The sequence below is a fragment of the Musca autumnalis genome, unplaced genomic scaffold (genome assembly GCF_047663935.1).
Source record: "Musca autumnalis isolate F117 unplaced genomic scaffold, ASM4766393v1 scaffold_3, whole genome shotgun sequence".
NCBI lineage: Eukaryota > Metazoa > Arthropoda > Insecta > Diptera > Muscidae > Musca > Musca autumnalis.
The window spans coordinates 237,274,828-237,298,727 of record NW_027411866.1 but is presented as its reverse complement, the minus strand read 5'-3'; the positions used below and the strand labels follow the sequence as shown (position 1 = coordinate 237,298,727).

General features: G+C 36.5%; 1 protein-coding gene across 2 annotated transcripts; it reads left to right on the top strand.

The window, feature by feature from the left end:
* The first annotated feature begins 352 nt into the window (after positions 1-352).
* LOC141399136 (uncharacterized) lies at positions 353-15,525 on the top strand. Of its 2 annotated transcripts, XM_073977298.1 has the most exons (4): positions 668-1,696; positions 5,018-5,445; positions 14,464-14,518; positions 14,594-15,525. In XM_073977298.1, the coding sequence occupies exons 1-4, from the start codon at positions 1,004-1,006 to the stop codon at positions 14,813-14,815; spliced, it is 1,398 nt and encodes a 465-aa protein (XP_073833399.1). In that variant the 5' UTR covers positions 668-1,003; the 3' UTR covers positions 14,816-15,525. The 2 variants fall into 2 exon arrangements, with proteins under 2 accessions (XP_073833400.1, XP_073833399.1); XM_073977299.1 differs by lacking the exons at positions 14,464-14,518; positions 14,594-15,525 and adding an exon at positions 5,541-6,755 and having other exon boundaries at positions 353-1,696.
* Positions 15,526-23,900: the final 8,375 nt, after the last annotated feature.

Sequence of the window (23,900 nt, the reverse complement as noted above, 5' to 3'; positions counted from 1 at the left end):
AGCGGTGTTTTAGTGTGCGGCATCGGCATATCGTTCGGACCTGGAGGAGGTTACATGTCAATGATATGAAGGAGTCTTTATGGGCAATAGTTTTTTTTCTGATGAATAAATTTGTTCTTTAAAAAATATATATCCCTAATATACATCGAACATAGAAACATGGTACAAATACACAGGTAGCCGCATCGACAATTGTTGGTAACATAAGGTGTCAAAATTTGACATCAATTCAATGCAGTTGACACATTATGTTACCATCAGCTGGCATGATAATGCTACCTGTATTATTGTACCATGCATAGAAATAAATATATAAAATGTGGTATGGAATTTGACACTAACACTGCAGACCAGTTCAGTCAGCTGGGTATTGCTGCTACCTTTTCTTGTTCTACCATGGAGTAAAGTTTTGTGTCATTAATGGTAGAAGAATAAAGAAAAATTGAAACTTGGCCGCATTTAGTCTTTTTGTTGGATGTGTTTTCAGCTTCATTGTGTTCGCACTTTAAAAAATTAAAAAAGTCAAACAAAAAGCATGAATTTCTTTGCATGTGAATTGCCAATTTCTGTCTGAACTGAACATGTAGAATACAAGGATATTCACACTCGTAGATATTTTGTAATAGAATAGAAAGAGACAGATATATGACTCTTCTCAAAAATCTTCTTCTTGGTGTTTTGTCTTTTTTTAAGGTAACGTCAATTTATTATTATACCGATACTTTGACATTATAGACGCCGACAAGAATTTATTCAAGAAAAAAATTGAGAACATAATTTTAAATTTTCGAATAATTTATGTTGCGATTCGTTAACTAATAAGTTTGGCCAAGTTTATTTACAAGTCGTAAATAGTGTATTCGGCATTATTGAACTCGTGTTTTAAGTGGAAAACGGCGGGCAAACAACGCGAACAATCTCTTCCAAAGCTCAAAGCTAGAACATAATTCGGTGTGTATTTACTTGAATTTTTTTTTTCGTTTGGTGATAAGTTATTGCCAAAATGGTGGGCAAACATATGCACAAGAAAAAAATGTCCGAATATACGGAAAATGAAGATTACAAAAGTGATGCAGATGCTGGAGATGATGATATGGCAGATAAAGAATATCGAGTCAGCGATGGATCGGAAAATGGCGATGTAGATAAAAATGATATTGGTGGTAAATCGAATGAACGCGATGACGATGAAGAAACTACATTGGGTGAAGACGACGATCTGGCCCAGGGTATTAATAATTATTCACATGGTGATGGAGATGATGTTGGCAGTCCGGCTGAAGATAATGATGATGACTATGAAGCAGATAGTGCCAAAAAGTCAAAGAAACGTAAAACCGCTGGTGCGAAAAAGGCCCTCGATACTACCGTTGAAACCGACGATGATGATGCATTAAATGGTGCATCGCCGAAAAAGAAAGGTCGTAAAGCCGGTGGAGGTGGTAAAGCTGGTGGCGCTAAAACGCCTGCTAAGGGTAAAGCTGCTAAGGCTAAGAAAGCTGCACCACCAGTTGATGAAGACGAGGATGATGGTGAAGAAGAGGAATATGAAGTCAAAGATATTGTTGGACACAAAACAGAACGTGGTGTCTCATATTTCCTTATCAGATGGAAGGGCTATACCAAAGCCGATGATACATGGGAAGCAGAAGATAGTCTTAATTGTCCGGAAATAATTGAAAAATACAAGAAAAAGGTAAGTGAAAATCTGAAAATCTCATGAATGAAAATGCATTGTATACTGCCTGGCTTTTTAGGGAAAAATCATAAGGGTACAGTTGCCACCAAAATTATTGTGTGCTATTATGATGGTGTGGTATATGTGAAAATGTAAATAGGGTTGCCATGCGACATTGAATTTGTTATTGTTAAGGGGATTTTTTGTTTTGTTAGCAGGCAGTTGAGGCAGTTGTGTATGTGATTCGGCATTTGTTTACTTTTGTTCGTGTTATTGTTGTTACAGTTGGGGTTTAATTGATAGCTTTATTGTAGAAAGTACAATAACAATAGGTCTGTATGCTATCGTAATGTTCATCTGTCTGTAATATAAAATTTATGAGCCGATTCCGTACAGCGAGGCGAGTCATGTCGCGTCGTCTATCGTCTAGGCGACAAAATTTAAAAAATGCACTACGTACAGCGATAGAAAATAATCGTCGATAACAAGTTATTTTTATTTTTTTTATTTTATTTTTATTCGTTAGTAAAAATGAACGGCGACAGCTAATTTGTTGTCGCCGGAAAATGAACATTACGGCGACAAAATTTGACGTCGTCGTGCGACTTTTGCCATAGGTAATGGAAATATTGCAACTGGCAACGCGACACGACTCGCCTCGCTGTACGGAATCGGCCCATTATTTATTTATACAGACGATGCTATTTCGATGTTTATAGTTGGCATGGATGTCTTTATTCTGCCTGTGAGATTTTAGTTCATTTTAAGGGAAATGAAATATAATTTAGACTTGAGGGCGTTCTAAATTGTAGTAGTATTAAGGAATTAATTGCATCTGCGGTCGGATGCGGTCGACTTTTGACAGGTCTTTATTGACACCAGTTTTTGTTGTAACAGTGTTTATTATTGTGTGTTAGTTCTGCTCAATCTGCCTCTGGGTCTATCTCCAATTCCAGGAGTGTGTCTGCTTCTATGGGATGTAACCACAGATCCATTGGAGTCCATTGGAGTTAGATGAGCAGGTTTGACAAGGAAGTTGAAAAGATAGTGTATTGTACGGGCCCATGCCGCATGCTGGGCGATCAATCTTTGCCCTATAAAAATTTAGGCGACACAAATGAACATGCTGTCGAATGTGACCCCTAGAATTTTGGGGTAGTTTGTGGTCGGAAATCTGCTACCATCGATCATGACATTCAACTCTGTTCTCACCTCTGCCGTCCATGTGGTGAGGATATTTGCATATTCCTCGCGCGGAAAAATGTGGTAAGGTCGGTCAAATAGGAGTTCAAACTTTATAAAATGTCATCAGGGAAGTACCTGACGCCAAGATCGTACAATGGTGCACATAAGTTCCGATCTCAATGCCGTCTGGAGGTGGCGGAATACAGGAGAGGTAGAGGTTAACAGTTCCGGAGATATCACCCCACCTTGGGAAACTCCCTGTTTCACTCTGCGGAGCTTAGACTTCTTGTTTTTGAACATATTAATGATTATACAACGTTTCAAGCTTGGCCGACCTACCTGTTAATTTCAATTGTCAGCTCCCTGACTCTGGGATAACTGTGGTTGCCACAATGAAGCTCATTACGCTCATTTGCTAATCACGTCGCCTCCGCCGGGAGTTTGGTCTCACTTCTGGTATTCCACCAGCAGGAATATAGCGAGCGGCTGCAACAGCAACGTGATGATGTATCGGAATGTCCATTCTGATACCCGAACATCAGAATGGCTGGGCACATCTCTGAAACAGTGAATTAGCTTTTCCATGATTGATGAAAGTACGGCGTTCAGAGGTGATGAAATCGGGCGGTTTGCGGTCTGTTGAAGGAGGCAATTATGGGGGCCAGGTAACATAAATTGCCAGACCAGTAGTGTAATTCTCTAACTCATTTTCTGAGTTACCGACAAAAATTGGTAAAAATAAAACGCAAAATTATGAATGAAAAGTTCAAATAAAAGTTGACAGCGATATCGGTAGGACTTTGCGACTGTTGTTTATTCGTCGCTAACTTACCGAAAAACATGGTTAATCACCGAAATTAAAAGCATTTTTATTTTATCGATATTTGCCGGTAACTCAAAAAATGAGCTAGAGCATCGCACTACAGGTGACACGATGGATATGTCTGGCAAACTGTGACACTCTCCGCTAATTCTGGTGGGGCATCCTCATTGACCGTGCAAAACGTATAGCTATCTATCTGCCCAGCCAACGCTATACCCTTCTGGTCGTTTCCGAGGACCCACAACTCACGATGACATTAAAATCCCGCAAGACCACACGGTTATAACATTTTAAAAGCGGGTTAATGTTGGGCCTATAACCTGGGATACAGCTATTTATCGGTGGGATGTATACGTTCAGCAACTGTACCTCGACAGTTCCACACCTTACTGCTATCCCTATACTTTCCATATACGGATCATTATAGCAAGTCTCAAGCGCTATAGATCTGTATTGAACAGACTGGTGCAAAAGGAAAGCCAATTCCTATTCCTCCACTTCTGGTGCGATACTTCGTCAGCACTTTGTAAACATCACAACACTGTAAGCTGCAGTTTTTGTTGAGCTTGGTTGGTTGTATTATATCGGTCCATTCCTTGAGATACTTCCTCCGCAATAGTCCATCCATCCATAATAGCGGGTAGTCGTTGTGATCATTACTGCAAAATTATCAGCCCGATCATGAGTTTTCTCACTCTTTGCTTTAAGTTGCAACGGCTGAGAGGCCAAACTCACGGGGAGTTTACATTCATGGTCGGGCTGTATATTTTTTCTAGGGAAAACCAGTATTTCTTGAGTTAATTGTTCCACAAACATCCCAGAAGGGACAAGAAAGAGGTTTTTCATATCTGAAATACTCAGGAAATGCCGCCAGCACTACGCTGAGGGGTACGTTTGCACCCGTTGAAAGTTTGATATTGCCTGGCCTGGGAATCGAACTCAGCGTGCAAGGCGGGTGTGCATAAAAAGCTTCCAAAACTGTATTCTTTCACCTCCGAAAATGTACAATCATAGGCCTAGGGCATTTACGGGTATGTTCTGAGACACACTTTATCTCTCACTTCAAGCCTTTGTTCACCCCATTAACGCAAATTTTTCGAGTATTTTATGGACGGCCTAGGGTGTACTCTTCTTTTTAAATACGCTAGTGAATCTCAGCCCCAAGAAATTTGCCAAAAATGAGAAGAAATTGGGTAAACAAAATGCTTGAGGCGTGTAGTGAGAGGTGAAGTGTGTCTCAGAACATATCCGTTAGTTGCCGGCAAAGCCGCGGTCATCCTAATAATACCCAAAATAAATTGGTTTTTAATATATGTTCTTTCTAATTTCAGCAAGCTGCTACCACTTCGCCGAAAAAAGGTGCTGCACCTGCCTCGAAAAAGGGTGGTAAAAAAGGTGCTGGCGCCGCATCCGCCGCCAAAGGCAATAAAAATGCCAAACAACAAGACGAAGAAGAAGTCGAACAAGAATGGGAAGTCGACAAGATTATCGATTATGCCGAAGAAAAGAAGGGACGTGTATTCCGCATACGTTGGAAGGGTTTCGGTCCCAAACACGATACCTGGGAGCCAGAGGCAAATCTAAATTGCAAAGATATTATTGATAAATTTTTAAAACGTATGAAAGCCGATGAAAATGTCTCCTTCAAAGAGTTGCGTGAAGAACCCAAGAAGACTAAACGTTTGGTAAATGAAACAGCACCACGTACCAATATCCACAATGCCATTGGGCGTAAATCAAAACGTGGCAACAAGCAAAGGTAAGGTAAATATTTTTGCTAGTCCCTGACCAAATGGATTTCCTTGTTAATTCTAATGGCAATCTCATTATGTTTTTCTTTGCATATTTTTATAGAGTTTACTATGGCGAGGATGATTAAACAAACGATTGTTTTGAAGAAACTCGCAAAAGAAACAGAAAAAATAGAGAGTTCAACAACAACATCCAACTTTTTTGAACCACGTCACTTTTTTATTTTTTGATTAACGTTTTTAATTTATTTTAACTATTTTTCTTTTTGTGTGCGTTATTTTGTGTGTGAGAAAACTTTTAACGGTTTTAGGTTTCTTTCTATCACCCATCATCTATCTCTCTTGGGGGTTTCACCAGGAAGTGTTACAAAATTTTTAATTTGTATTTCTTGTTGAAATTAGTATTCATCACCATTTTCAAGTGAATTCGCAAAAAAAGAAAGGCTTTGATTGGCAAAATTTATTCTGAATATTCCGACACATTCCAATGAGAATTTCAAAATTTTAATAAGAAAGAATCTGTAATAGCTGAGAGCAAATTACATTTGCTTAAAAATAACATTTTTAAATAGATAATTGGATTTTCAAACGTCTTTCCCATGAAGACTACTTTGTCAATATCAAATTTTAATAACAACATTTGAAAATGGTGAAAAATAAGGAATTGTATTGAAATAATTTATCCACCAAAAATATTTTCCAAATTATAGCTTGTAGTCGTTTTTAAACACATTTTATCCATTCGCTTTGATAGCTTGTGTGTTGAAAAGCTCCAAACACTAAAGAATCACGTAGACCGTGAAATACATTTTTTTCGAAAAAAAAACCAAACACACGGGTACTCCCTCCTAAGTATTCTTTTTTAAACAAACAAGTTATTCTTGTTACCATTCCCCATTTTTATTGTCTCTTTTTTTATCGAAAATTACAATCAATATTATCGTTCATAAATGTTTGGTTTAATTTAAAATATTCAATATTTTCATATTAATAAACCAAACAAATAAATGTTAAAATACACAACAATTCCCCAAATAAGAATACAAAAAAGTACCTATTGAAAGGTATCACAGAATAAATAAAAAAAATGATAATCCCACTCAAATTACAAACAAGAACAACAACAAATACAAAATTCTTATAAACAAAAAATATTTAACACATAAAAGAATGAAAAAGAAAATTTTAAGAAAAAAACATAAATATAAAAAACTGATGTCTAGATTTAAATGCGAAAAAAAAACACAAAAGAAGAATATACGTGAAAACGTAACAATAAGAAATATGTTTTAATAAACAAAACAAATATATACATAAATTTGAATCTAAAATTTTACATATTGCAAATTAGGTCAGTAAATAGAATTTGAGGTTAAAATATTTTTCAGGTTAGAATTTTAGGAGCTTGTGCAATAGTTCTGAGAACAATTTTGTTTCTTTTATATGTTTATTCACATTCAAATGATTTTATAAAAACTTTCTTCTTTTTTATTTATATGTATATATTTTCTAATTTTTATTTATTTATTTTCCAATTTAATTTTTATTTCTCTTTTAGGAGTTTAAAAATCAGTACGAAAAATAGTACGAAAGTTTGGATAGAAATTGTCTGAAAATAATTAAAAAATGCTAAAACAAGTAAAAAGTGTCAGTCGGCTTTGCCGACAGGGGTATACCCTCAGCCAATATGAAGTGAAACTTTCACCTACGGACAGATCGAATGTATTTAAGGTCTCTTCTGAATTTTGTGGCCCTTTTTGGGCATTTGAACTTGCCGACAAATATGTGGATTAGGAATTAACTGCACTAAGACACAAGTGTTGAATGCTTGTGGGGGAGGTACCCTAAGGGAGGACCGATATGGGCAATTTTAGAAGTTAAACTAAATTTGGCATAAGATGAATGTAGTGGCTGGGCTCAGAAAGTTTTGAAATTTTGTCCACTGGTAGGTCTTGGAATGCTGATTACGCCAATATGATTCGTAATATAGGCTTCGAAAGTTCCGAAAAACCATATGATTTTTGACAAAAAAAATAATTAAAAAAAAAATATGATCGCGTTAGCCCTGTTTAGCATCTGTCCATAGAAGAAAGTCTTAAATCCCGGCCGAAGGCCGTCTATTTTCGACAAAAAATTAATTTTTGAAAACTTTTTGTGAACAAGTTTCAAATCCAGCCACTACATTCAACTTGCTCCCTAAATTTTGACAAAATATTAGGAGATCCAAAGATTGGACCAAATTGGTTGCCCCATTTAAGTGATATCATCCTAGCATTTTAGTGACATTTTTTAATTATTGGGGAGAAGCAGCGGAAGTTGTGGACCGGTATTGCCCCATGAAACGAAGTTTGGATATAATATGACGAAGACCAAATGTTGGACCAAAACGGTTAAACAGTCCGAGAGTTATCGTGCTCTCCGACCGCCACATATGGTAACATAGGGATTTCTTACACCTTTCGGGCTGTTTTCGTAAGAAATACGGACTTGCCCCCAAAAAAACTTTTACAGTCGTATCGGAGGTAGCGAATACAAATCGCTTCAACAAAAAACAAAGTGATTCGAGGGCAGATCTTAAAGTGAACTTATCCGAAATTTTGCGTGATAGGTACCAGATTCGAACCTGATCTATATCTGGTAGATATATTAAGATGTGCAAAGTATAGATTATATCGGTCACTCCCTTCAAGAGTTATCGTACGCACAATTTTTCCGAACATTTTTGAACTTTTGTTGGGGAGGTACCTGAAGGAGTGGACCGATATGGCTTATCTTCGAATTTAAACTATGTTGGGACAAAATATTGCGAAGGCCAAATTTTGGACCGAATCTGCAGATCCGTTCGAGAGTTATCTTGCGCTCCAATCACTACACACGGTGTCATAGGGGGTTCTTTGCAACTTTTAGGCTATGTCCTCAGGAAGTATGGACTTGCCCCTGATGAAACTTGTACCGTCGTATGGGGGGCAGTGAATACAAGTTGCTGCAACAAAAATCAAAGCGATTCGAGAGCAGGTCCTTAAACTGAACTTTTCCGAAATTTTGTGTGGGAGATACCCGTAGGCGTGGACCCATTGAGTCTATATTGGAACCTCATCTAAGTTTGGTAGAAATATTACGATGTGCTATGTATGGATCAAGTCGGTTATTCCCTTCGTTATCGTGCGCACAAATTTTCCGAACATTTTCGAACTTTGTGGGGGAAGTACCGGAAGGAGTGGACCGATATAACCCATCTTCGAACTTAAACTAAGTTTGGACAAAATATTGCGATAGCCAACTTTTGGACCAAATCGGTTCATCCGTTCGAGAGTTATGGTGCGCACCAGACGGACGGTCATTGCTAAATCGACTCCAAATTGTCTGCAACACATTTCGTCCAAACATACTTGGGGTCTAAAACCATTATTTCGATGAGGCACATTTTGCCCGTATGAAAGTGTATATACCCTCGTTAGCATAAATGCTGAGGGTATAAAAATAAGACATTGAGTAACACCTGATCAACCACTCGATCACGAAGTGTCTGTCTATACAAAATACAATGACTGTTACACCTCGAAGTTTTCTCACAGATAAGTGTGTAATAGACGGAAATTTTTGCTCGCCATTTTCATTTTACATGTCATACTTCATTTTACTTGTCTTCTATGGTAGGTTCGAGACTATCCCCCAGTTTTTGTAACTTATTTTTGTTCGTTCGTCTATATTCGTAATAATTTAGGCATTCATAGCTCAACCCCCAGATGACATACACATCTAATTTTTCGGATACCCGTTCCATATATCATTAAGGATTCCTCATTTAAAAATCAGCGCTCTACATTTGCGCTAAAGCGAGTAAATCGTTCTACAAAATTTGACAATTCGTGTGAGAAGAATAAAAATTTTTACAAAAACTGGGGGTAAGACCCAAACCTTCAGCAAAAATATAGTCTGGTTTTATGAATATTTTGGCGATGTAAAACGTTCGAAAGGCCAGCATAAAAAGCACTATCTGTGGTAATTATTTCATATTTTTCCAAAAATTGTCGGTAAAGGAAAGATATTCCACAATTTTAGACTGCTGCACTATCCCGAGCGTAGTTGAACCGACACTATTCTGCTTTATCGTGGCAGCTAACGCTCCTCAGCTGCGATATATTCACACGATAGTTGTATATGCTACCTTGGACTGCATCCGTGAGAATGCTATTTAAACTTGCTTGAGAGGCTTTCAGATCTAGGGGTACTCTCTTGTAACCTCCTGACATGCTTTGGTAAGGGGGTTCTGGTCGTGATTAGGATGACTCTCACGATAACATTCGAGCAAATACTGCAACGAGAACATGCCATTGTGTTGCCCCGCTGGAAACATCTTCTCCTCATCCAAGTGGTCCACTGACGTCATGAGGAGGTGCCTTGTTGCTGTTATCAGTGTGGCTTTCTGACAGGTCTTAATGCTATTCCTCCTTCATAAGACTTCTTTTTCTATGTATGTTCTATATATGTTCGTTCGTGTATTATTTCCGTTATTAGGTTCTTGTTCCTCTGTATCCAGACTCAGAAATTCTGCAACCTGGACTGGTTGCGTCCATAAAGAATTAGGGGATAGCTGGACAGCTAAACAAATGCAGCGTGTCGTGTGGTCCCCCAATCCACATGGCGGGAAATTGTTGGGTATCGTTTCAATTTGGGTCCGATACGAATTGAGGCGACTGCATCGTCCGGATCTTAACTGGACTAAATAAAACCACTCACGTTTTCCTTGGCAGCTGGTGTTCTTCTGCTGCGATGTATGGGGGTGGTCCCGAATTGCGGCATTCACACTGTACTGCCTGCTCGACAGTGTTGTTGTTGTTGTAGCAGCTTCTACAAGTACATGTAAATCTTTATTTTATTGATTCGGCTCTGCCTCCAGCTCCAAGTTCAGAAAGGGCGCCACTTGAATAGGATTAGTCCAAAGAGAAAGAGACCGGTGCCACATGCTGGGCAGATATTCCGCGTGCCATCAATCCTGGCCCAGTAAGAATTGAGGCGGCTGCACCAACCAGATCTAAGTTGTGCCAACACGACTCTCGTTTGTCTTGGCAGCTGTTGTTCTTCCGCTGCCACGGGTGGTGGATGATCTTCGAGGGCGATATTCACACTGTAGGCTGCCAGAGCCTCTGCAACCGCATCAGTATGAATGTCTCTTAAACCTGCCTGGTATGTACGTTGATCTAGAGGTTCTCTTTTATATCTTTGGACCTCTCTAGATCTCTATAATCCTCCCTAACTCGCCTGGGGGTTCAGGCATATGCACCAGATGGTGATTTGGGTGGTCTTGCCTACAGCATCCAAGCAAGTACTGCATCGTCAACATTCTGTTGTGACAACGCACAGGAAGGATTCTCGTACGATCCTGGCAAAGAACGTTGTATCCATCACAACTCCGAAGACTGCAGGTGTTGCTCAGGTTCGTTTCCTGAATCGCCGCGACCATAATATTTCTCCGACTCGTAAAGTCCACGATCTCATTGATCTTGGTTCGAAGACCATCGCAGTTAAACTGCAAGAATGTTACATCCTCAGGAACTGGGACAGCAATACGCGGTGTTAATGGCTGCTGCTGATACTGCTGTCTGGGAGATTACGGGGGAGTTTCATAATCCGATGATGTTGATGATGAAGACTCATTTGGGGTTCATGTTGGTGCAGCACGAAGCAATATAAACCCTGTCGTAATATTCCCTCAGGTAGGTCAGGCCTGAACAGTTCCTAAAATGCACCCATCCTTGGCACCCGTTGCATCTCATTGACACCGACCTATGGTGGATGAGACGTTGACAAACGGTGCAGAACCATGGCCCGGGGTTACTTTCAATTCCGGCACGGACCAAAAGAATCTGGAGCAGGCATTCCGTTACATGCCGCTCCCAAGACAAAAAGAAGATGGTTCCTCGGGTCAATCCGGTACATAGAACCGGCCGTCGTGGGATTGGCTCGACAGTGTTGTAGTTGTTGTCGCAGCATGAAACCTACATAGGAGCATATGTTTAATGCTGTGTCGAAACACTATGGTTTCGGGTCAATCCGGTACGAAAGAAGCCGCTGCCGTGGGATTGCCGTCAGTGTGAATGCTATCCATGCCTGTCTGATAGGCTCGTTGGTCTAGAGGTTCTCGTTTATATCCAGGTACTCATGAACATGGTCCACTGGTGTCATCAGGAGACACCATGTTTTAGTCTTTATAACCTTGGCGACTGCACTAGTATGCATATACCTCAAACCTGCGTAATAAGCCTGTTGATCTAGAGGTTCTCGTTTGGATCTTTGGACCTTCTTCTCTAGATCATGAAAATCTCTTCAGGCATCCCTGGGCGGGTGTTTTTTGGATGGGATATTTCAACGACAACGATAAGCGGATATTTCAAAGACAACATCCTCTTGTCATGCACCGGCAAGATCTTAGACTGAAGACATGACAATCCCAGGGCAGCGTTTTTTTTTTTTTTTTTTTTTGAGACGGATTGACCTGAAACCATAGTATTTCGGCCAGCGGCTGTCAATCCAGCATTAAACCTCGTATGCTTCTAGCTGCTTCAATAACAACAACTGAAGACATGAGGATACACCCTGTTGCGTTTTTCAGGGATGCATTCTGGCAAGTTTGCAAGTTTTTCCATTGCCTATCACGTTGGCAAACCACACCATATGGAGGGTATAATTAAATTTTTCATTCCGTTTGTAACACATCGAAATATTCGTCGGAGACCCTATATATTATTGATCAGCATAAAAAGCTACGTCGATTTAACCATGTCCGTCTGTCTGTTGAAATCAAGATACAGCTCGCAATTTTAAAGATAGAGAGTCAATATTTGGTACAGATGTTTTTATTACTTGCAGGATGGTTGGTATTGAAAATGGGATAAATCGGTCCACGTTTTGATATAGCCCCCCATAGAACGGTACCTTCCGACTTTCGGTATTTTCAAGGTTTTAGCTTCATTATCCTACCAAACTGGCTGAAATTTGGTACGTAGTCTTCTTTAGGGGTATAAAACTTTCCACCGGAATTTTGTCGGTATCGGTACAGGCCTTCATATAGCCCCCATAGAACGGTACCTACCGACTTTCCATATTTTGAGGGTTGTGGCTTCAATATTCCACCAAAATGGCTGAAATTTGGCATTTAGTCTTCAATGTGATATAAAACTGTTCGCCAGAAATTTGTCTGCACTGGTCCACCCTTTTCATTATATAGGTCCACGTTTCGATATAGCCCCCTTAGAACGGTACCTCCCGATTTTCGTAATACTGAAGATTGTGACGTCAATATCCCACCGAAATGGCTGAAATTCGTTATTTAGTCTTCCAAGAGTTATAAAATATTCCAGAAGAGTATTATCAGTATAGGTCCACGTCTTCCTATATCCCCAAAGAAGCGTACTTCTTGATTTTCTGTATTTTTTAAGTTTTATCCACATTCTCTTACCGAAATATAGGAAATTTGGTATTTAGTCTTCTTTGAGTCTAAAAACTTTCCGTCAGAAATTTGTCGGTACAGATCGACGTCTTGAAATAGCCCCCATAGAACGGTGCCTCACATTGTTTTTCCGAAAATGCTGAAATTTAGTATTAAGCCTTCTTCATACACGAAAGGAAACTAATTATTCCATGTTACTTCAATACAACTTGTGGTGATTACTTCTTATCTTTTCGCAGATAGCTGTGGCATGCGCGTACGACTTGTTTAAACTGTCAAATGTGATTCCAGGAAATTGGTTTAGTTAGTGGTCGGAATTATTGACACATCGACCTTGCACATTCAACGGGGAGCATTCCTCGGGAACATTCCTCGCATGGAAGAACACAACACGATCAATGAAATAGGTACATATATAGCCTGACACAAATGTTATCAACGGAGGGACCTGACTCTATGAGCGTACAATCATCTGCGTACGTACTTACCACAATGCCCTCGGGAGGCAGTGGATTTGCAGGAAGGTAGATTTTAAGCAGTTTCTTTGATATCACACTCATTCATGGGGAACTCCCTGTTTCACTCTACGGAGTTTCGACGTTTGTCCTTTTACCGTGTCAATCTAAAGGATAAAATGAGAAAACTTACGGGGAGTTAATATTCATAAATGGTCTGCTTGTTCCCGGCTACCACAAATATAGTTGGTGGCCCAACGTTTCAAACAAGGCCGGAGGGTAGTATTCTCGACATCCTCGAACACGTTAGCACGACTGACCGCATCAAAAGCTTTAGACTTGTCTTTCCGCAGTTTCAACTTAAGGGAGAAAGTGAAAAATTCGCGGGGAATTTTCGTTCGAAATAACCCCATATATTTTTTGGTCTGTTCCTTTACTTTTGAAAATGGTAAAACCGGCAAAAATAGTAAAAGTTGTGAACTGCTTCCATATGAATTCTACGGTGTCTGAAGTAAAGGAACGCTTTTGGAGTAAAAGTGGTACAACTTGAAGATTCTGGCACGTAAAGGAACAGAGCTTTTGTTGATTCATTCCCTGAAGCATCTACTTTATGGGGATGTTTATTATCTTCTACTGACAATTTCTAACCAGACTTTATCAAATACTTTTTTTAAATACATTTGATCTTGATTAGACATTTTTATCTGCGGTAATGCTCACTTTGTTGATGAGAGATGTGAGACAAATTGGCAACCTTTCACCTCACAACACCCTTTAATATCAACAATCTGAAAATTTATGCAAGTAAAAATGGCTCATCTAATTCAAAGTAAAGCTTTATAGATTACAAACTTGTAAAGAAGCGATTTAGGAAATTTTATCAGATTGAGGTTAGGTCTAATTTTAGTTCCAAAGATTTATAATAAAAATAGGTTTCTTAGACTGCTTTTATATTCTTCTATAGCCTAAAAGGTTAATTAATTCAAGACTGCGATTACAAATCTTCATTTTAATAGGTTGTAGAGTAACAAAGAAGAAAATTATTACTTATAGTTTATATTGTCCAAAGGTTCTTTTTTATACTTAACTTCCAATTTTCCAAATTTAAATTTGAATTTCAGCGGTGATGAGTCGGATGTAGCACCTGTACAAGAGGAATTTGCAACACCCAAACCAGTAAGTAAAGTCTAGATTAAAATACCCAATAATTACCCTTATAAAATATCTCCCATTTCTTTTGCTCCTCTTTAGAAAGTATCTGGCCGACTGAATGGCTTACAAAAACAACAGGAAACCGCACCCACCCCTGGAGGAGAACCTATGGATTTCGGTGAAAATGCATCATTTTTAAATCATGTTGATTTTGTAATGAAGAAGTTACCCGGCACAGTGGTTGAGCGGATGCAAGGCAAAATCTTTGCCATGCTCTATGAAGAGCTTGGCAAACATACGCCAAAGAGAAAAGGCGCTTAAATAATAGATATGTTTTATCAATATTATTTAACAAAAAAACGAAGATAAGGACACAGATCATCAATATTTTAAAAACAGAAACAAAAGCATACACATATACCACATTGAATAGTGGTATAACAGCTCCATAAGAATTATTAATTTAATATAAAAAAACCTTGACAAGCAAGGTTAAGCAAGTACATTTACATATTTCTCTTGAAACATAGTCTTTTAACAATTAACATTAAAATCAATCTCTCATCTCTTTTTATTTTTTTGAAAAACAACACAAGAGGTTGTTTGAATTTTTTGTTTTAAATTTGCATATTTGTGGGTTAAACAAACTTCAAAATAAGATGTGATTTGTGTACGTTCACAAAGCATTTTCTTCCAACATAAATGCAAGGTATCCAATTTAAAAAATTGCTGCCATATGGGTATTCTTTTTTTAGCACAAAGAGGCAAACAATATTTTCCAGCTGATGGTCATTGTAAATAAAAAATAAATTATATTTTCCAAATGACCCATTTTTTGGCACATTGCCTAAAATGTGTGCTTAATTTTAAACATTAATTTTTTTCAAATTTGTCCAAATCCAACATTATTGTCCATTGTTTCATTTTTAAAATATGTGTTTTATTTTCTTTTGTGAAGAAATCATGTATTAATTTGTGGTAATAAGTTTCATTTAATAAAATTAAAAATAAAAGACATTTGAAAAAAAAAACTTTAATTTGTTTAAATTTATGAGGGAGGTGGTAATCACTAATTGTCTTCATCAGCATAACCGACACCATGAGAGAGCTAATTGGCCTAGTTTCAGTGAGTTCGACAATCACTGCTTCAGAGAACTACCCAAGAAATGCCCCTTCTGATTTTCTGTCTACGCAATTTGGAGGACATCGAGCAGACTGTCCTCCGGCCAAGTTTGAAACTTTGAATAATCAATTATATGGGTGGACGCTAGATGTACATGGAATTTAAGAACAAGAAGTCCAAGCCCCGTAGTGTGAAACAGGGAGTTCCTCCCCAAGGTGTGGTCATATCTCCGGAACTGTTTAACCTCTGGCTCTCTTGTTTTTTACCCCCGATTGTACGGTCTTGGCCTTTATGTCATTTGTGAAAGGCTGAACTTCTCTTTGACTGATTTTACCTCCATTTTCCATGCGAGGAATATGCACATGGACAGCAGAGATGAGAAAATCAAGTTGAATGTTTTAGTCAATGGTAGCAGAATTCCGACCGCAAACTACCTCAAAATTCTAGATGTCACATTGAACAGCATGTTCGTGTCGTCCGCGCTTGTCATAGCTATCTACGTCATGCTGAGATATAGGAACAGGGTCCTCAAGTCCCTACAACTTTTTCAGATGTAATTCAAATCATTTTAGTTGTAATTCGCAAGATTTCATTTGTAATTCGAAATATTCCAATTATAATTCGAATTATTCCATTTGTAATTCGAATCCAATTTGTAATTCGAATGTTCCTATTTGTAATTCGAATTATTTCATTTGTAATTCGAACCATTTTATTTGTAATTAAAAAACAGTTACAAAATCAATACAAAAAATATTTTGTAATTTTTGTGTTTTCGAATTTCAAATAAAATAATTCGAATTACAAATGGAATAATTCGAATTTGAAATGGATTAATTCGAATTACAAATTAATTAATTCGAATTACAAATAGAATAATTCGAATTACAAATGGACTAATTCGAACTACAAATAGACGAATTCGAATTACAAATGGAATATTTCGAATTGCAAATGGAATTCTACACCTTTTACAGATGTAATTCGAATCATTTTCGTTGTAATTCGAGAATTCCATTTGTAATTCGTAACATTTTATTTGTAATTCGAGAATTCCAGTTGTAATTCGAAACATTTCAATTCGAATTGTTCCATTTGTAATTTGAATTATTCTATTTGTAATTCGAATTATTCCATTTGTAATTCGAATTATTCCATATGAAATTCGAATAATTCCATTTGTAATTCGAATAATTCCATTTGAAATTCGAATTATTCTATTTGTAATTCGAATTATTCTATTTGTAATATGAATTATTTTATTTGTAATTCGAATTGTTTTATTTGTAATTCGAATTATTCCATTTGTAATTCTAATTATTCTAGTTGTAATTTCAAATTGAATAATTCGAATTACAAATGGAATAATTCGAATTACAAATAAAATAATTCGAATTTCAAATGGAATAATTCGAATTAAAAATGGAATAATTCGAATTACAAATAAAACAATTCGAATTACAAATAAAATAATTCAAATTACAAATAGAATAATTCGAATTACAAATGGAATAATTCGAATTTCAAATGGAATAATTCGAATTACAAATAGAATAATACGAATTACAAATGGAATAATTGGAATTACAACTGGAATTCTCGAATTACAAATAAAATGTTACGAATTACAAATAGACTAATTCGAATTACAAATGGAATATTTCGAATTGCAAATGGAATTCTACACCTTTTACAGATGTAATTCGAATCATTTTAGTTGTAATTCGAGAATTCCATTTGTAATTCGAATTAGTCTATTTGTAATTCGTAACATTTTATTTGTAATTCGAGAATTCCAGTTGTAATTCCAATTATTCCATTTGTAATTCGTATTATTCTATTTGTAATTCGAATTATTCCATTTGAAATTCGAATTATTCCATTTGTAATTCGAATTATTCTATTTGTAATTTGAATTATTTTATTTGAAATTCGTATTATTCCATTTGTAATTCGAATTATTCCATTTAAAATTCGAATTATTCCATTTGTAATTCGAATTATTTCATTTGTAATTCGAACTTTTCCATTTGTAATTCGAATTATTTTATTTGAAATTACACATGAAATTATTCGAATTACAAATGGAATAATTCGAATTACAAATGGAATAATTCGAATTTCAAATGGAATAATTCGAATTACAAATGGAATAATTCGAATTTCAAATGGAATAATTCGAATTTCAAATGAAATAATTCGAATTACAAATGGAATATTTCGAATTTCAAATGGAATAATTCGAATTTCAAATGAAATAATTCGAATTACAAATGGAATATTTCGAATTATAAATGGAATAATTCGAATTACAAATGGAATTCTCGAATTACAAATGAAATGTTACGAATTACAAATGAAATGTTACGAATTACAAATAGAATTCTCGAATTACAATTAAAATAATTCGAATTACATCTGAAAAGGTGTAAAATATTTCGAATTACATCTGAAAAAGGAAATTTTGTTGATCTTGCTGATCACATATAAAGCGATAGGTCGGTCTTAGGTCCCCGAGTTTAGGCGATACGAAATGGAAAAAGATTCAAACATGTCAGAATGCCGCACTGAGAACAGCAACATGGCGCCATCTCATATCTTCAGTGGACCATATACATGAGGAACCAAAGATTCTTCCAGTACAGCAACACAATGCAGTACTTGTTACCGTAAAAGCCACATCTAGTGGGTAGGCCCAACACGCCCAGGCACAACAAGGAGGATATCCATGCTCTAGAGGAAGAGGTCAACGATATAAGAGAGAACCCCTAGATCAACGGGCATATCAAGCAGGTTTAAATAGCATTCACATGGACGCAGTTGCCCTCATCTATCGCAGCTGAGGAGTGTCAGCTGCCACGACCATCCAGAGTAGTTTTGGCTGAGCTACGCTCGGGATGTTGCAGTTACCTAAATTCTTATTAGACAAAGATCGATCGCACCGTGCAAAACATCTGCCCAGCATGCGGCATGAACCCGCACAACACACTGCACCTTTTCAACTGTCCTACCAAACCTACTCATCTAACTCCAGTGGATCTGTAGTTACATCCCATCGAAGCATTCACATTCCTAGAACTGGAGATAGACCCAGATTGAGCAGAAGAACGAACACATAGATATACAATAATAAACACTGTTACAACAACAATAAACCAGATTAATTTTGAATCAACTGCATTCGGAATGATGCATCTGTCTAAATTCCTATAGCAGTCGTATTGTACCCCTTAAACATTACAGACGTATTTCTTCTCAAATTATAAATTCTTTACTAAACCCAATAACAAATTAGAAAAGTACAGCTATTCTTGCCTTGTGTCTTGAATTAACACTTACAAGAATAAAATAGTTAAAACAACAACATTAAGAGACAGTGCGACGACGATGCTGTTGCCTCTCAGAGGCATAATAAAATGAGTAAAAAGGCAAAACCTAATGGCTCTCCCCAGGGAGCAGTGAGTCAAAACTTTTATCTGCCTCTCCAAACTGTAGATGATGATGATATTGAAGATGTCAACGCTAATGATGATGTACAAATCGATAATTCGATTAAAGTAAAGATACCCCCCACTACCATACTAAAATGCAAAACAGAACAAATACATGAGTTGTGCAGAATACTCAAAATAAATGATTACTCAATCAAAAAGATTTCAATTGGATTGAAACTTTTTTTGACCAATGGTACATATGTTGATCCAGTCTTAAAGGCGCTTAAGGACAATCTTAGCGTAGAGTTTTTCACATATACCGCAAAGCATGAAAAACCTTACAAGGCCATTCTTTTAGGTTTGGATAAAATGGACCCAATGATATTAAAAAAAGAGCTCATTAATATGGGATTAAAATGCATAGACGTAAAATTGGTGACTAAAAAAGTTGAAACTTACAATCAAGAAAATATCATTTATGTAGTATATTTTCAAAGAAAGTCGATTAGCCTTAAAGAGTTGCGACACGGATACTCTTCAATAAACCATATAAAAGTAACATGGGAATACCAAAAACCAAATAGGAACAAAATTACCCAATGTTACAACTGCCAGATGTTCGGCCATGGCTCAAACCGTTGTGGCGTAAAAACTTTCTGCGCTAATTGTGCTGGTAATCACAAAACATCTGAATGTAATGGTTCAACCGAGAAATGTGCAAACTGCAACGGTGCCCACAAATCATCTTCTCTTGATTGTCCGGCTAGAAAGACTTTCTTAGAAATAAGGCAGAAATATCAGCCAAGAAACCGAATAAGACCGACTGTACAATACAAAAACAGCGCAAATTATGTTAATGTTTTTCCCAATACCCTGAAACAGGGAGAAGTCCCACGCTCTGCTGAATGGAACGTACCTCAAACGAATCAGGACACTCTTTTTTCATTAGAAAAAATGAAAAATTTAACCCTCGAGTTGATTTCAAGTTTAAGGAAGTGTAAATCTAAGGCTGATCAGTTTGAAGTCGTTACTTCGCTGGCATTTAAATTTTTAAATTGAGTCCCCAATTGAATGTAGTTTCATGGAACGCAAGAGGCGTTCGTAACAAAGTAAATGAACTATTTAATTTTTTAGAAACTGAAAATATAAGTATATGTCTGCTCAACGAGACCTGGTTAAATAGCAGCTGTTCGATAAAAAACAAAAATTTTACTTGCTACAGGAAAGACCGCCAAGATCAAAGGGGTGGAGGAGTGGCAATTTTAGTTAAAAAGCATATTCAACACCGATTATTACCAAGTCTAAATACATCATTAATTGAAAATATTGGCATTCGAGTACTGTCAGAGAACGATTCTATTGATATATACTCTTGTTATTTCCCAGGAGGTAATAGAAATCTCAATACAAGAAAACAAAGTTTTTCCTCTGACCTGAGAAAACTAACGACCTCTAGCAACAAATTTATAATTGGAGGCGATTTTAACTCAAGGCATGCGTTCTGGGGCTGTAGAAGGAGCAACGTCTGGGGAAATATTCTTTATGAGAAACTCCAAATGAGTAATTTACAACTTTTATTTTCATCAGACTGTTCATATATTCCCGCAGATCACAGAAGACAGCCGTCAAATCTTGATCTTTACATAACCAACTCGACACAACTTGTTAGTCGTGTTAAAACAATAAACAATCTTGGATCAGATCACCTGCCATTATTCTGTAAAATAGATTTTAATGGAGAAATTAGAGAAAACTATTTATATAACTACAACAAAGCAGATTGGAACAAATACCGGCGGTATATTAACAAGAATCTACCTACAATCTACGTAAACAACCTTGTCCTCGAGGAAAATCAAATTGATGCCAAAATAAATAGTTTTTCGCGTATCATAAAATCTGCTGTTGAATACAGTGTTCCAAAGAAAAGATCTAATTATTCCATAAATACAATACCTCATGATATTAAAATATTAATACAACACAGGAATGTATATTCCCGAAACTTTAAACGGTTTCGTGATCCTGATGATCGCCGTCAAATGAATAGGCTTAATAAACGTATAAAGGAAGAATTAGAAAAGCATAGAAATAAGTCCTGGAATGAAATGTTATCGACATTAGACAAGGGGTCGAAACCGTTTTGGAATATTTCTAAAGTCTTGAAGAGAAAAAACAAACAAATTCCTACCATCATATATAATAATACGTCTTATTTTTCATCTAAAGACAAATGTAATGTTTTGGCTGAACATTTTCACAGAAACTTATCTCTGACAACACACATGAGTGATCCCAGTACTATCGATGAAGTGAATAATGCAATTTCACAAATTGAACAAACAAACTGTATGGTTCCCGATACATTTTTAACAAGTACAAATGAAATTCACAACATAATGAAACAACTAAAAAACAAAAAATCTCCTGGAATGGACGAAATAAACAATTTATGTTTAAAAAATCTGCCACTTAAAGGAGTTAAAGCCTTGGCATCAATCATAAATTCCTGTTTAAAGCTATGCTATTTTCCCCAAATATGGAAGTGTTCAAAAACTATTCCAATCAAAAAAGCAAACAAACCTGGCGATTCTGTTTCGGAATACAGACCAATTAGTCTACTTTCCTCTTTAAGTAAAGTTTTGGAAAAAGTTGTAAAAGAAAGAATCCTAAATTTTATTGAGCAGCACAACATTATTCCTCCTCAACAATTTGGATTTCGAAAGGAGCATAACACCATACAACCTTTGCTTAAAATAAGAGATATTGTACACGAAAACTTTTCCTCTGGTAATTCCACAGGTATGGTATTACTTGATATTAAATCGGCGTTTGATTCTGTTTGGCATAATGGGATAATCTACAAGATGTTCAAAATAAACTTTCCCATAGAAATAATAAAAATTGTACAAAGCTTTTTACACAAAAGATCATTTTTTGTGGCAATAGGATCTTCATACTCTGAAAGTAAAAATGTCATTGCTGGTTGCCCTCAAGGATCTTGCCTATCACCCATTTTGTACAACATCTATACGTCAGATATTCCAAGTCTTCATGGCTGTACAACTTCAATTTTTGCCGATGATACCTCGATTCTTAGTTCAGGTACTTTATCAAATGATATAATTGCTTGTCTTGAAGCTGCGTTACAGGAGCTAAGAAATTATTTCTTTAAGTGGAAAATTCTTTTAAACACTGAAAAAACTGAAGCGATATATTTCACAAGAAAGCGATGTTCGCGTTTCACTCCTCAGCGACCATTACGTTTTGATAATCAAGATATCACATGGAAGAACAACGTTAAGTACCTAGGAATTATACTTGATACTCGAGTTAATTTTAAGTGCCACATACCACATGTTGTGGACAAAATCAATAAAATAACTAGAATACTGTATCCATTAATAAACCGTAGATCGGAGTTAAATATTGAAAATAAAATACTTATCTATAAAGGCATATTCCAACCATTGATGTTTTATGGAGCTCCAGTATGGTCAACGTCGGCTAAATGCCACATCAAGAAATTACAAATCTGCCAGAATAAGATACTTAAAATGATATATAACCTCCCTTGGTTATATTCTACAAAACGACTACACCATTTGACGGGATCTGAGTTCGTTCATCACAAGATAATCAGGCTGACAGAAAATTTTATAAGGAAATGCCAAATATCCCAGTATCAACATATTAATGAGCTAATACCATCGTAATTTTTATCCACTAACGTATTCCAAACCTAAATTGTTTAAAAAGGGTTTTTTGTTTTTGCGCATTTTCCCTATTTAACCTAATATTAACTGTCTAAACTCATATGTTATATAATTTATAAAACAATGAAGTAGAAAAGGGATTACAAATTCCTAACCTCTTGTATATATCATATTTGTTACTTACATTTATATTATATTACTCGCAATAAAGAAAGAACGAAAAAAAAAAAATTCCTATAGGGCAAGGAATGATGACACTGTGCAAAAGAGCTGTCCTGCTTTTCTTCCGCCGTAAGAAACCCCACTCAATTAACTGCCACTGCAGTCCCATTCCAAGAATTAAGCAGGAAAACGAACATACAATCAAAGCATGGAACAGCTCAATTCATAAATTATCGTGCTATCAGACATTTTAATTGGTGCCGGAAGGTTCTTTTGGCAGATAATGTACGTTAAGAAGAAATTTTATGATTTGCATTGATTTTAGCTAGTGCCGGAAGTATGAACTTGTCCTTCAAAAAATGTAAAAACGGTCGGATGTTCTAAAGCTGCACATATGCGAATTTTTTTGATATTTTGTGTGGGAGGTACACGAAGGAGTCGACCTATATTGGACTATATTCGAACGTGATATGATACAAAGTGATCCGTGCACAATATTTTAGAGAAGGGTACCCGAATAAGTAGAACAAGATGGTCCTTCTCAAAGATGATCCAAGTTTTCATAAAATATTCCAAGGCCAAATCGTTCGTTTGAGAGTTATCGTGCGTACTAGCCAGACAACTCGATGAACATCGGGGCTATATTGACAACATAATCAGGCAAATCATGAATAAAAATTCCGTGCGGAATTTTTGACCTTTCCCCAATTTCATAATATGTTATTTCCATATTTATGTCTAAAGATGATTCCATCTTTAGTCGATTTCGCGAAAATATTCCATAATTAAGTGAATGTAGTAGGGTTTCAATGTTTTAAAATATTAATTTGAAAGAATTTCACTTTTTAAAATTAATTTAAGTGCGGAAAATTTCGAGAGAAATATTCATGATTGCCCCGATTGGTTGTTATTCTGAACGTAAATTCCCGTGAGTTTCCTCACTTTCTCCTTTAAGATGGAAAGGCTGAAAG

Excerpts from the sequence above, each read along its gene's own strand:
- LOC141399136 (XM_073977298.1), top strand. The coding sequence starts at position 1,004 with ATGGTGGGCAAACATATGCACAAGAAAAAAATGTCCGAATATACGGAA. Across the intron at positions 5,446-14,463 it reads AAACGTGGCAACAAGCAAAG|CGGTGATGAGTCGGATGTAG; the intron begins GTAAGGTAAATA and ends TTTGAATTTCAG. Across the intron at positions 14,519-14,593 it reads AATTTGCAACACCCAAACCA|AAAGTATCTGGCCGACTGAA; the intron begins GTAAGTAAAGTC and ends GCTCCTCTTTAG.